Below are 14,434 nucleotides of genomic sequence, written 5' to 3'. Positions count from 1 at the left end.
AGTACAAACCTTTCCCAGCTTGCATTTTTGTTTTGGAGTATCAGGGGTTAACAAAGTTGGGCATTGTTGTTTGTGTATCTGAAATTACAAAATACCACGCCATTAAAGGCAAAATCAAGAACGAGGCACAGCAATTCCTTTCCGTTCTGACGTGTGTGATGGCGAGCAGAATTAACATCATCTGCCCAAGACTGATTGTAGGAAATTGTTGAAATGAGGGGCAAGTATCCAAGACATCTGCGATTACGGCGATAGGCCAGAGAACGGAGACTAATGCCGGTGCTTATAACACATCATCTGCTGCAGTAAGACAAGATAGTCTGTATGTATGCAAAGTGTGCGTCTTAGGCGGTCACTAATGCCAGACACGCGAGTAATAAAGCAAAGCATATAGAAGGCAGTAAAGTAAAAGGCCGAGGATGCACAGCAGTGTGCCCGATGTGTGCCCAACTCGAACCTCCATTATACAAGCTTCCGTACAAGCTTAGATCCTCATGACCTCACTAATCTATGCATCCATGAGCGGATAAGCAAAGTCAATTGACCCAACCCAGGACCAAGATCTACAAGGGGCCCGATAACCGAGAATCATGTCACGCCACTAGGAAAAACCAATGCAACGAATGTCATCACCGAATTAAACCAACTTTTTATCATTCTCCTTGCGCATGGCTTCACTAAGAAGTAGCGCTTAATTACAAAATAGCACGAGAAAGCGCCTTTTAGATTCGAACATGGTGGTGAAAAAAGTGTGAGAAAGGTTGAAACTCGCGCAATAAAGTTGGTGGGCCAAACAACCTTTGAATGACATTTGATCAGTTCAACAGTTGATTCAACACGTCGAGTAAGAGCGCCAAGAGAGAGTTTTGGTAGATGGCGGATGGGGTGAGGGAGTGAGAGAGCGCATTTATGAGTGTTCGTTAAGGCCCATCGTCGACGGCATGGGAGTTTGCCGACGAGCAATCAGAGTTGAGTCGAGGTTGATATTTACGACTCCTCCTTGTCAGCAATAGAAGCCTCCTTCAAGTCAGAGGTAGCCTGCTCGACCTTGTCGCCGTTAGCCTCAGCGGCCTCCAGCTCAGCGATCTCCTTCTTGGCCTTCTCGATGTTCTATAACAATAGTTAGTATGATGGTCCTGCCCAAGGTTCTTGAATAGCAAACTTACACGCTGGGTCTGAGCCTCTTGGTCGTTCTTCCAGAAGTCAAGCTTGGCGCGAACCTTCTCAGCAACAGTGGGGATATCGGCGGCACTCATAGGGGGGTCAATGCCCATGGCAGCACAGTCCTCAACGACGGCAGGGGGGACGCTGAACTTGTTGGATGAGGGACCAGCACCGGCCTTCTTGCCCTTCTTGCCCTTCTTGACAGCAGGGGCATACTCCTCCTCGCGGTCCTCCTTGCGAAGGAGCTTGGTACCCTTAAGGCCAGACTCGTCGACGCTTCGCTGGGCCTGAGCACCGAGACCAGTATCGGCCATGAGAGGACCCTTCTCGACCTTGTGGTTGGGGTCGAGGAACTGGAGCAGGCTGTTGGCACGGCGGATTTCGTCCAGGTAGGCAGGATCGCTGGCATCACCCAGGCGGCGCTCAGCCTCGGCCTTCTTGCGCTCCTGGTGGTAACGCTCTTGCTCCGCCCTTTGCTTCTCACGACGGGCCTCACGAGCCTCACGATCGTAGGCCTGGAAAGCCTTCTTTTGACCGTAGTATTCATCCTTCAGCTTACGGATAGCAGTGTACTTCTCCTGCTGCTCGGCTTGCAGCTTTGTTCGCTCGTCACGAAGGCTAGAGATACCCTTGTAGGCCTCATCCTGCTCAGCCTTGATGGTGTCAATCTCGGCCTGGATCTTGTTGTACTGATCAGAAAGGGCACGCTGCTCGGGATCGTCCATGCTGTCCTTGATCTCCTTGATCTTGGCGCGGAGGTCATCAATCTGCTTTTGAGAATCCTCGAACTGGCCGAAGTTCTTGCGCATCTTACGGAGGCTAGAGATGTCTGAAAGGGCCTTCTTCTCATCGACGAGCTTCATGGTACCGGAGTTGACCTGCTTGTCAAGAGTGGCAATCTGGCGGTCGACATCCTCGAGGCTCTTGTAGGGGACCTTGGCCTTTGCTGTCTTCTGCTCGGCAATTCGGCTTCGGACTTGCTCATCAAGGCGCTTGATCTGATCGAGCTTTCCAGTGCGGGCGTTCTTGCCGCCAGCCTGCTTCTGTCGAATCTCGTTGGCCTGGGCGATGAGCTCTTGTCGTCGCTGCTGGGTAGGGTTGGGCTGATCCTTGTTCTTGTTGGGCATAGCAATATCAATCTTAGCCTTCACAGCGGCCTGTAAACGAATTATAGTTAGCCAATGCGTTGCAACCCCTTATAGCCCAGCTTCACCCAAGGCCACAGATGTGGGACCCGTGTCGATAGCCGAGCCATATCGCACAGAGCAGGAGAGGGATTGAGGTCGTACCAAACGGTCCATTGAAGCCTTGTGCTCCTTCTCGGCCTTTGCGAGCTCCTTCTTAAAGACCTCCTCGTCAGGCTTAGTAGGACGGACATGAGCCTGCTTGTTTTCCGCCGCAGGGGCAGGAGAAGTTGCGGTTTCGGCCATTGTGGTGAGGGAGAGGTGGTAGGACAGCGACGGAGCAGACAAGAGATTAGGAACCAAGAGAGAGACAGCTCGAGGAAGAGTAGAGGTGAGGATAAGGACGACACGTGGAGATCCAGTGGGAAGGGTTAAAGAAAAAGAGGAGAGAAAAAAGAAACGGTCCAACTGTAGAGGATAAAAAAAACCACAAGGTAGGTACGCCGTACAGTACCTAGGTAGGTTTGCAGCTGCCAGCTTGCAGTAATTCCACCACCTTCCCCTACTAAAGTTCTGGACCCGTGTCTCTCCTGCTCTGATTTGCGACCTGTTAACTTGCCTATTGGGCAGGCCCGTGCACCTTTGACTGAACTGTCTCTTTCTTCAATTGTCGGTAGGTTGCTATTTCTTAGGTGCCCCTCCCTTGGACTCGGGCCCGTCCTTCCCCTAGCGCTCGCTGGAAAAGGGAGCGAGACCACTGAGCTTGAAGGGTCCTCCTGGCGCCGCCTCTAGATGTCCACCTAGGTAAGCACCGGTGCCAGGGGTACATTCCCGCCCCACCTTGATCGACCTCATAGGTGTCGTGGCGGTAAGAGCTTCTTGTGGCGGTGCATGTGGCGGTGCAGATCACATGACTACTCCAACGCTCTGACCCGCTCAAAGAAGTGTGGACTTTTGCGGCGACGATGCAAGGCTGAAAGGAAGAAACATTTTTGAGACGCCTACGATTGTAATTATTCTTTCTTGCCCGTATCAGCTTCACCACCAATACCACGACTCGAGTCGCCCTTACAAATTATAATCGTCATGGATATCGATCACGTTCCCACAGACGCCAAGTCAAAGGAAGTCGTCCGACTTTGGCGGGCATGGAGGACTGTCCATGAGATGGTCGCGGACCGAGTACGTCTGTCTTAAAAGTCTTATTGTAGATTACAAGTGGAATCGCGCAATACGTCTAGTCGCGTAGCTTTGCGACACAATAACGGTTCATCGACTGACTTTGTTGCAAAGGAATACGAGCTCGCTGAGGAGGAAGTCAAGATCTCTCTCGACCGCTTCCGCGACGAGTACTGCAACCCCGACGGTTCTATCAAGTAAGGACTTATACATGTTGCTCCAACCGAAGACAATGCGAAACTGACAGCATCAATTACAGCCGCAACAAACTCTCGTTCTCGGCGCGTCCTAGCACAGCCATGATGCGCAAGTTTACTCCTCCCGCGACAGCAGCCAACCCCGATCCTGTTGCCGACTGTGGCCCTATCTGGATCGAGTTCCTTGCCGACAAGACTTTCGGTGTGAACCAGATTCGAGCATTTGCCTCATACGTGATCTCAAACAACTACAAGACCGGCATCATGATAACTCACGTCCCTCTTTCTCCCGCCGCCCGAAGGTCGCTTGCTAGCGTCGAATCACTTGCGAAGATTGAGTGTTTCCTCGAGGACGATTTGCTTGTCAACATCACCCACCACGAGCTTGTTCCCAAGCATGTTCTCCTTTCCCGTGAGGAGAAGATTGCTCTTCTCAAGCGCTACCGTCTTAAGGAGACCCAGCTCCCTCGTATTCTGCAGAAGGATCCTGTTGCTCGTTACTTAGGCCTCAAGCGAGGTCACGTTGTCAAGATCATCCGAAACAGTGAAACAGCTGGTCGATATGCCAGTTACCGATTGTGTGTATAGATAATTTGTCGGAAAGACTGCATTGAGATTGGATTAGTCAAGGGACAGAAAGGGCTTCTGGTACGAGGACGAGGGCGTCAAACTGCAAATGAAATTCTAAAAAGCTGGCGTTTCAGGGGTTCTATCTAAATTGCGCTGCGCTGTAGCAAAGCCAACCAAGGAATACAAGCATTTATATGAAGGCTTCCTACCCCTTGTGCTTGTTTATTCGTGTGTTGAGTGACCGCTTAGCGTGCAGACCTCGTGGAATGTCGGCTTGTCTGGAATGTTATAGATGACACCGGCAGGTAACTGCATATTTAAAAACTTTATAATATTACCTATACTAATGCCATCGGATGGAGGCTTATATGCCACTTTGATCTGTGCGCTTTGAAGAAGAATGTTTGAAAATTCATACCAATGCCATTAAACGTTAACTTGGCTTTCGCCGGGTATATCTAACCAATATCCATGCCATCCTGGCGAAAACAATGGCCCATATTGAGCCTGCAAATCGTAAAGCACATTAGTGATTGTACTTGAATCCCATATGTCCGGCCTCAATACGGCCCCCAAATACCAAAATAATCCTTCCCACGCGTTACTCCTGTCCTGCTAAATATAAGCAACCCGAAATGCCGATTGTAAAAACGCCCATGGCCGGGGAAATGTCTATGAGTCCATGATCCAATAGATTTGATGATGAAAATGTGATTGTCGCCGCAAAGGAAACAAGGTGTACATGCCAATGGCAATCGTCACTCTAATTCAAGAGCCCGCCAGGATCTCTCAGCTCTGTCCCCAACTGCGCATGACTGCCTTGTCGCGACTCTTGCCGGGATTGCGGTATCGGTTGGAGTTCGGTGCCTCCGTATTTAGGCTTAGATCGATTTTGCCTAGTGTTCGCAGGCCCAAAAAGACCACCAATATCCTGGAGTAATGCAGTTGAACCTCGACGAAATCCGCCCGAACTGGCCGGCAATGAAGGCACAGGAGGTGTGTAAGACTGTGCTGAATCCTCTTTTGATGAGTCACGGCTGTTTGCTCGTACACTGCCGGAGCTCTCTGGCGGGACATCGAGTAAGCCACCCACATCAAAGAAAGACACTCTTCTCGGCGCTGGACTGTTCTCGCTCTTCGACCGAGAGAGTGGATCATGTTGAATCAAAGAATCGTCGCTATGCTCCGCGTTACTGCGTTGTCTTTGTGGGAATTGCCAGCGCTCGAGATCCTGATCCAGCTTTCGGACAAGAGGTGCAGGGGTATATTGTAAAGCACCATTCTCGCTTGAATTGTCGGGCTGATCCTGTAGTTCCGGGTCGACAGTCATGCCAACATCCCGCACCAGGTCTTCATCACTCCCCCAGTGTCGATGCAAAGTTGGGCGGCGAAGATTGAGAGAAGGATCGAGTGACTCGGCGACGGATGATCGGCGAAATTTTTGCTTTTTGATACCCCGGTCTCGCATAAAAGATCCCAATACTAGCGAGTTAGCCGCCGCCGTGGCAAATAGGAGCTCAACCGAGGCTAGAAGAGATCGATATTGTTGACGTCCATTCTCCTCGATGATATGTGGTACACGGTAGAGAGTCACTCCCACAACAGATAGACTGAGAGAAAAGAGAAGGACGAGCTGTATCTTTCTCTTGATCGTCATTCCGCTCGTCACGATGATTGGGATGGGAAAGATGACGAGTAATAAGTCGGTGATGACGTTGCAGACCGCCATGGTCAGAAGCTGCACATAACCTTGACGACACTGACCACCAGGGTCGGGCAAAACTTGCCAATAACGACTGAAAGGGCGACATTCGACAAAGTCGCTGATGACAACGGCGAGGAAGGTAGCTGCAAGGATGATGCGAATAATATAAAGAGATGTCTGCCATGTTCGTTCCCATGTGGCTCGGGTCAATCGGTGGAGGAACTCTAGAACCGCAAACTTGAGTATCCATAGGCTGTTAAAGTTAGCACATGACGTTTATGATTTGGCGCACCACGTGTAGGATTGCTTGAGAGAGAGAGAGATGGAAAGCATCACATACGTTGCAGCGTAGAAAATTCGACTGGCTAGCACAAGGCCACTGCCAATCGACTTCTGACGTAGTTGTTGGTCAGTAAGCTCAACGCCGTCGAATTGAGCATTGTTGGTTCCGTAAATGAGTATGTAATGAACGCATGCCATACGAGCATACAAAGGTATCAAGGCAAGAGCAGCCACACGATCCTCAGGGAATAGTCGTTCTGTACGGATGAAGCGGCCAGCAAGTCGCAGGAGGATAATGAGAGTACAAAACGACGTCGCCCACCAACAAACGAGCAGAGTGGGCTTATCGTACTTGAATTCGCGAAGGGTTGGAGGTTCCGAATAGAGAGCCATGTCTGCGCTCCAGTCCGCGCCCGTCGTCCTCCGCAGAGGGCCCGACGAGCGAGGTAACAATTGAGCGTAAGGGCTAAAGCTTGGTCGAAATTTACGGTTGGAACGGTGTTGGTGGTAGATGCCGTGACGTTGGACCCGCAGTCGATCTTGAAATACTTCGATAATTCACCTCAACATAAGGCCGCCGAATGTGGCACTTGACTAGTGGTGATAAAGGCTCAGCGAGAGATGAATGCATGAAAGTCGTGGATTCGGTGATTCGGGTAACAGTTTGGTAGTTTAGCTTGTGTGAGCGGAAGTTGGCGACGGATTGAACCGCGTCGACAGGAGTAATAACGAAATTAGTCAGAGCAGTCGCTACTTTTGAAAATCGTAGTTGTTAAAATGCGAATTCAGAGCCGAGTCCGATGCGCGTATATGTCAGTGATGCCAGTGCTGCCAGTGCTGCCTCGCATTTGGTCGAAGAGGAAGGCAACAAATCAAGACTGGGTGGGAAGTGAGACCTGGAAATAGAATAGAAGCGAGGACAGGGCAGAGGAGGAAGTATTAAGTCAAGATAAGAGGAAGAGTGGAGGCGGACAAGGTGCAGCAGGTCCCAAGGCCCAACATCTAATGTTGCGGAGGCGAGAGTGTGGGCGAATCGACTCGTCCTGGTTGACCATCCGGAAGGCACAGTAAGTTACAGTAGCGTTGATGGTCGAGCAGAGAGCAGAGCACTCTCACACTCATACACACAAGCTCGTGGCCTCCCAAGGCCTGTAGCCCCGTCATCTATGGCCCTGTACGTCTTGTCGTGGAGGGAGGGAGGGGGTGTTGGCCACAGCCTGTGGAGCCCCAGGACGAAATGGGCCAGCCATCCAAAGTGTCGGTCCAGCCCCAGCGCCAGTGGATCAAAAGCCAAGGGACTGATGAGCATTAGGGCCCTTGATGCAGGTTCGTGAAAGCTAGCCCGGTTGGTATTCAGAGGGTTTGAAGTTCCTGTAGCTGGCCAGATTAGTACTTCAGACAACGATTAGAGTGAACAGGGTTCACCGAGAGTTCCAAATAATGCAATCTAGAGGTTATTGGACTTGTGATAATACCATCAAGGAAGTGAACAGGATGATCGGCCATCATGGATGACGAACATTGCACCAAGGATATCGACCTCTTGGCGTCCACATTGAGACAGCGGCGGACTGGACTGTGGTCTAGCCAAGACACGGAAGGAAGACGACAACCAGAGAACAAATAGTTTGACTTGGTAGCCCATTGGTAACCATACTGTGTCAACGCAGACAATCTGGCAGTAAATGATGGTTGGTTGCTGGAGATTCAAAATCGATTAATGACTTCCATCCCGTCAAGCTGGCTAACAATCATAGTTCAAGGTAAGAATGAATGCCTTGCTTGGCGTCAAGCGATGCCGAACTGGGGAGATGACCTCTTTCTGGATATTCGTGTTTCTTGGGTTGCTATTGCAGGGGGTATGAGATACCGAACTCGCTAGATACGTCTCTGTCGACGAACCTGTTTGATCAGATACAGTTTCAACACCATACCGAGTATTGAAAAGCCCATTGCACCATCGCTGCGATAGAAGCATTTTCTTTCTTCTCCATTCAGGAAAGAAACAACCCTTGAAGCAACTCAGGCCGCAAGTACCAGGGCGGGACTAGCAAATCAGCCACCAGGCTTGGTAGCACTGAACCCTAGTTGTCCGAGCTAGTCATGCGAATATTCATGCTCATCCTTCGCTCATGGCGCGATAATTGAAGACACTATCAATCGTACATGTTTCACAGCGCTGTGGCTTCCTCATGCAGTTCCGTTGTCGGTCACCAAGCCGGAGCCATTCCGACGGATTGGAATTGGACTTGTCGGAATGCCTGACTGAGAATGTGACGGTCTGGGTTTATCAGTGGCTTCACGTGCTATGTACGGAACTGCCCGATAGGTGAAAGAGTGCTGAAAAGGTGTTCCGATGTTGCGGTTTTGTGGCTGGGCGCTATGCCGCGTTGCTTATGATCTTATCATAACGTACGCACACCTTCGGCTTTGGTTGAACCATCCATCCATCCATCCGCTTGTCAGCCGCAGGCCGTTTGATCATGAGTTATTGCTTTTTTTTCTGCCATGGAATCTGTGATGGTGATTGATGAAAGTGCAGATCTGATGGTTTGTGATGAAAATTAGGAGCTGCCCGATATGGATATTCCATGTCCCCCAGGTTTGAAGAGGCAAAACAAGGGTCCAAGAGCAAGCAGCCAAGCAACCTACCTACCAATAGAGCAGCCAAGGATCTGTCACATCACGCGACAACGTGGTTGCCAGACTCGATAAGAGAGTCGCGAAGCCCCCCACGCTCTTCTGACCATTGCCCTGGAATTGATATATTGAGATGTTTTGATCGTACTGTGAAGGGCAGTCTGAAATTGTTAGTGAATTAGAGAGATAACTTCATGATGTCGAAAAATCACCAATGAGAACATGACCGTGCACATTAGAGTTTTGTTAGATGGTGCCTGCCATGTTTGCAACGGATGGAGATTCCCCACTTGCCCGCCTATGGCCTGCAACTACAACCCATGGTGCATTGCTACTTCCTCATCTCGTGAACCAACAGTCTGGTCTGTACCTACCTAGACCGGCTAACTGGGCAAGAGGCAGTGACCGAGGTAATCAACCTCGATTGCTTCCCCTCATATCTGTACCCAGGTAGCTGATAATTCCCATGCAAAAACAAACCTCGCAGCCAAGACTTCTTTCGAGCAGAAAATAGAAACTGAACCATGATCGATAATTGATTACATGTAATAACCCACACCAATGATACCCACAAATCATGGCTTCCTTATCTGCAAAACTCCACATCTCACGATACATGCATCAGCCTTATCTCTTGTTCCTTGGCCGATGCACTTTGTTACATACTACTTGACACTTGCCCAGTGCGCATTTCCCTGCAGCATCTCCTTTATTAGCTCAGGCCAAGTTTGATACCAATGTCTGCACCTACAGAGCAACAAGTTCATCGAGATGATACCTATATCGAAATATCCACTCTGCTTCCCCTAGCAAGCCAAAACGGTTAATGACATGAGGGGCTAATTTCATACAGTTTTCGCCCCTGGATATTAGACAAACATGTTAATTCCCAAACGCAGCGTATCAATCAGTACCTACCAGAAGAATCATCCCCTGGCCGATTCGTTGATTACACGTGTTGTCTTGTGAATAATTACATCGTACACTATCAGTCTCAGGCGTGATATCAGACATGAGTTTGTGTAACTATGAGTGTATCTACTGTGCCTCCCACCTAATTTCGATTCGCCTATCGTTGAAGCATGGGAGCATTTCGTCCACTTCCAATCTTTCTCTATCTCTGGAACGCCAATAAGACTGACTGGCAACCATGCATATCTGAGACCATTGCATAACCTGCTGTATGTCAAACCACGTTTACAACGACTGCCCGGGAACGTCTAGTGCGCCCACTAGAAGGTCAGGAGAAACATGGCGTAAACCTACCATGAGTTATTGCAAATAAACCAACGTCAGGTAAACTTTGGCGAGTCGTTCATCCATTCTACCGGGCCTTTTCCAAAATGAAAACAGTTTCGTGGCTTATGCTGTCTCAAGCCACCATGCCACCTACAGAACCATGCACAGGTTCGCAACCATACTTGTTTCACGAATCACAGCAAAGTGGTATTCTTCAGAGGCTTGATTGTGAAGGGTCACTATTTCCTTCACCTTCCTCTCTCGGATATCAAGGTTCGCTAGCTTTGCCGCCTGTCTAATCTGATATCACAGTAGTTGTCGGGTGTATGGCACTATGTAGTGAAGGATGTACACTGACATGGCCAACCTGTCATCGCGGGTCGATCAGGGACCAAACTTCGAGCCGAACAGCCACTACTGCATTGCCGCGCGCGCATCACACCTTCTCGAACGTTCAGCTGCCACGTTGGGACACGCTTTTGATAACCCCGAACTAACATAGCCCTAGCTCCTCGACTGCAGTTTTGATCTGTGACTTTCCTGCTTGACCCCAGTCTACACCTGTCAACTTATCTGCAGCCTCCTTTCGTTCCCCAAGCACACCCCAGAGTCCATCTACCACCATAGTCCTAACCTTGGGCCAGGGGTGGTGCAACAAAGCTCCCAGGCGCTTTCTAGCTTCCTGGGCTCCTGGCTCGGCACCTCCTTGGCCAAGCATCGATGCAACGCCGGTGTAGACTTTGACGCATGCCTCCAGCTTGCGCACGTTACCTGTCTTGTATCCCGCCTTCTGGGTCTGCAAGCATAGACCGCGGAGATCGACAGTACTCTTTTGGAAGAGTTGCACGTGGAAAAGGAATGCAACGACCTCCAGAGTCGGTACGACAACTCTATCTTGCCGCTGCCGAGTTTTCAGGTTCTGCAACAAAGAGTGACAGACAAGATCTAGGTTATCGTTATTGGCTTCACAAAAGCCACAGAGCGCTGCTCGACTCGCAATGATCAAGTCTTCGTTGCCTGTGTCTGCGGATCCAACGAAACCAGCCATAAGTTCCGCCATCCATTGGTCCGTATCTTCCTTTGCTACTTTGTGAAGCAGTGGCCGGAGACCTACCCCAGTATGCAGGTTCAGCAGACTGTAGAAGTAGGTTTTCGAAGAAAACGTGAGTTCGAGAAAGGGTTTTGCGTAACTGAAATAGTCAGTATTGTGTAAAGCAACTGTCGAAGGCGTTATCACACGTACCTTTCTTCTAAGATCAGGGCCACAGCAGCTTGGGCTTCAGGACGGACGCGATCGAGCTTTTCGGCAGAAAGACGAAGAGTACTGAAGAAGAGCGCCTTTACAGATGCTTCCACCCATTCGCTCTCAACTGCAACCTCATTCAGTTGATCCCATAGTACCCTAACAGCTCGGAGAGCCTGGACACGGACATGTGATCCAATATCTCCCCGGGCATTCGTAGTATAATCGTTCAGCCCTTCAGCAATCAGCTGTAAAAATGTTAGAGGCTTTTTGTGTAGAATACTACTGCGTGTTAGACTCTGCAAAATAGCCACTCGAGTATCAATCTCGGTATCCCATGCCCATCGTTCCAAGAGTGCCTGGCAGGCCCTATCCTCAGATGAGTCCACCAACGGCTGCGCAATTGTAAGTGCTGAAAAGTAGCCATTACCATGCACAGCAGTCCGGCTTGTAGGGCGACGCGCAACAATCTCCGCCCATTCGCCTATGAGCGCTTTTCTCTCGGCTGATGACGAGAATAGCAGTAGAACCAGTGACGCGGAAGCAGTCGGCTCGATAGTCTCTTGCTCACTACGATTCAGCCATGTGGGAACAATAGCTCGCAGTGCCGAAACCAGCCGCACTACTGTTGCACTTTGATCTTTGTTACAAGAATCGAGCTCAGGTACTAGACTCGTATATTCAGCCGTGTTGTCGGGTTGGACGAGCTCTTGCCCAGGTCGAAGGGTTAACTGGGGCTTTGCGCCGAGAACAACAGTCTGCATGACAGGTAAAGCTGAAACGACAAGACGGCTTGCTGCTTCAGCTAGTAGCTCTGGTTTCCGATAGGCAGTCGACTGTAAATTCTCCAACAAACCTGACACTGTCGAGAGTATCTCATCAGTCAGAGACGAGTTATCCTGTTCTGTTTCTTTCTGGAGCAGAGCAGGGAACTTGTCGAGGACAGCTGCGAAACACAACAACAGGCCATGTCTCTCCTCAACCTGACGTGGCTGAAGCGACTTGAGACGCTCAGTCAGCAGTTGGGCGGTGGTTTTGAATCTAGCAAGCGAATTGCCTGTCTTGAGATCTGAAAGCTCGTAGGTAAGAACACCAAAAGCGGCACCTGTCACACGTCTTGAGCCAGCATCAAGGTCGCCGATACCCCTCCAGCCTAGAAGAGTATTAATGATGGCTTCGCCGTACTGGCTCGATAGCCGGGTCGCATTAACGGCTACCTCCTCGATCGCTCGAGAACGTCGCGCGACAGAGTGGTAGTCGACCGTCTGCACTACCCAAATACCTTGTTCAACGGTGTCAGGATGCCGTCCGATAAGTTCCTGCAAAGCTGCGGATGCACCACGCCTGATATTTCCAGCAGAGTCAAGTGAAGCAGTCACAACGAGTTCTGTCCCTAGAACCTGGATAATGGAACTCGTCTCTGGGTGAGCCTTTGCTGCAAAGACAGAGTGCGTGGGAACCGCCAGAAGTTCGTCGCTCGTATATCGGCGCGCCAAAGCCCAGATACCGAAACAGGCAGCGTCACGTACGTTGGTTCCAATGCTCCCTCCAGCCATACTCCTTTGTTCGAATGACAAGCCCAAGAGTAGGGCATGAACAATATCGGACAGCTGCTCAGTCGGCGGAGATCGTCGATACAATAGATGTGAGAGTGTAAGCATCAGGCCGTGCCACTCGAGGTTATTCACGGCGGACAAATCCCTGACTGGTTTACCACCAGCCGGTTTCGTCCAGAGAACGTTTCGGTTCAGTGATTCAAGCACAACTTCGACAACTTGCGAGGCCATATCGGGGTCCAGCTTCAGTGTGATGATGCTCAGAGACTTGCTAGCAGCCAGGCGTACAGGTGTATCATTATCGGATACGGATTCGAGCAAGTATCCAATGGCGGTCTCGGTAAGTTCAGTGCTGGCTGCATCCTGGGGTTGGCGAAGACGCAATACGATCACAGATCGGATAACCTTAAGGATCATTTTTCTAGCAAGAGCAAAGGAGATGATGGTCTTTGAGAGTTCATCCTCACCGACGGAAATTGAGTGAATGGCATAAAAAATAGTGGAAAGGTAAGGGTTCATGTCTGACGTGTCTGACGATGCTCTCAAGACACCAGCAAGGAAGGACAAAACTCCGAGGCAGAAGTATGTCGTTTGAAGAGGTTGGTCCTTGCGTGGACGAAGTGATGTTAGAGACCAGTCGATGAGGCTCTTGAGCACACCGAGTTGTTGCATGTCACGTCGAATCGCCATTCTTACCAAGAGAGCCTTTGCTGCATCTCGCTCTTTTCCGGGAGTACTTAGATACTTGATAGCAAGTGGGATCATGCGAACAGTAATAGCAGGGAGGTTCTCAGGCCAAGCCATGCCCGGAATATCCGGTGCTGTAACATCTTGTAGATCGATAGATGATATGGTAGAGAGGTCAAAGGGAGCAAGTAGGAGATGTGAGAGCCATAGAAGAACGACATAGCGCTCCTCCCACGACCATTTTCCGAGAGTAACATCATCGGCAGAGGTTTGCTCGGACTCTTCGATGGCAATAAGTAGCAACTCTAGATACTTGGCCTCGACGTTGAGAAAGCGCACGATGACTTTTTCGCCACGGATCTTGCAAAAAGTGTACAGGATCTTGCATATGGCAAACTCGACAGAGACCAAGAGTTTAGAACGAGATGAAAGTGTCTTCCCACGGTGGCGAGTTTGCAGGTGCTTTAGAAACACCTCAGCTAGGAGGGGAATCCATTTTGGGAGGTACGGATCCAACAGCTGAGGGAGTTCTTGAAATTGGTCCAGGATCTAACCAAAGCGTTAGTCACGTTGGGACAGATGAGTATCGTGGGTTCACTTACAGAGTTGGTCAGTCGGAATATCTCCTTTGCGCGCACCCTTGAGCGGACTACTGTGCCTCCGTGACCATCAGGCTTCCAGAGGAAATGGGGCAGAGAGCGGTCAAAGTCCTCTAGAAGATCTGCCGAGATCTTCTGCAGTTTGATGTCGACATCTGCTTCTGGGGCGTCCATACCATTCACGTCTGCAACAACCAGAAATGCAAATTAGTAGTTGGGTAGAATTTTGATTGTATGTTTGGTTGGTGT

The 14,434-nt window shown here is 50.1% G+C and overlaps 4 protein-coding genes across 4 annotated transcripts; 1 reads left to right on the top strand and 3 right to left on the bottom strand.

The window, feature by feature from the left end:
* Window positions 1-987: 987 nt before the first annotated feature.
* FPSE_02280 (uncharacterized protein) lies at window positions 988-2,594 on the bottom strand (the record flags this gene model as incomplete). The annotated part of the gene is made up of 3 exons (XM_009255399.1): window positions 988-1,110; window positions 1,167-2,321; window positions 2,388-2,594. 3 exons carry the CDS (start codon window positions 2,592-2,594, stop codon window positions 988-990), a joined length of 1,485 nt encoding a protein of 494 aa, XP_009253674.1.
* Window positions 2,595-3,374: 780 nt separating this feature from the next.
* FPSE_02281 (uncharacterized protein) lies at window positions 3,375-4,252 on the top strand (the record flags this gene model as incomplete). The annotated part of the gene is made up of 3 exons (XM_009255400.1): window positions 3,375-3,470; window positions 3,582-3,664; window positions 3,727-4,252. 3 exons carry the CDS (start codon window positions 3,375-3,377, stop codon window positions 4,250-4,252), a joined length of 705 nt encoding a protein of 234 aa, XP_009253675.1.
* Window positions 4,253-4,997: 745 nt separating this feature from the next.
* On the bottom strand, window positions 4,998-6,614 carry FPSE_02282 (uncharacterized protein; the record flags this gene model as incomplete). Its single annotated transcript, XM_009255401.1, has 2 exons — window positions 4,998-6,192; window positions 6,280-6,614. The coding sequence occupies 2 exons, from the start codon at window positions 6,612-6,614 to the stop codon at window positions 4,998-5,000; spliced, it is 1,530 nt and encodes a 509-aa protein (XP_009253676.1).
* A 3,979-nt stretch (window positions 6,615-10,593) lies between these two features.
* On the bottom strand, window positions 10,594-14,359 carry FPSE_02283 (uncharacterized protein; the record flags this gene model as incomplete). The annotated part of the gene is made up of 3 exons (XM_009255402.1): window positions 10,594-11,290; window positions 11,344-14,135; window positions 14,189-14,359. The coding sequence occupies 3 exons, from the start codon at window positions 14,357-14,359 to the stop codon at window positions 10,594-10,596; spliced, it is 3,660 nt and encodes a 1,219-aa protein (XP_009253677.1).
* Between the last annotated feature and the right edge of the window lie 75 nt (window positions 14,360-14,434).

Source organism: Fusarium pseudograminearum, chromosome 4 (assembly GCF_000303195.2).
Source record: "Fusarium pseudograminearum CS3096 chromosome 4, whole genome shotgun sequence".
Classification (NCBI taxonomy): Eukaryota; Fungi; Ascomycota; class Sordariomycetes; order Hypocreales; family Nectriaceae; genus Fusarium; species Fusarium pseudograminearum.
This window is presented reverse-complemented; position numbering and strand designations above follow the sequence as displayed.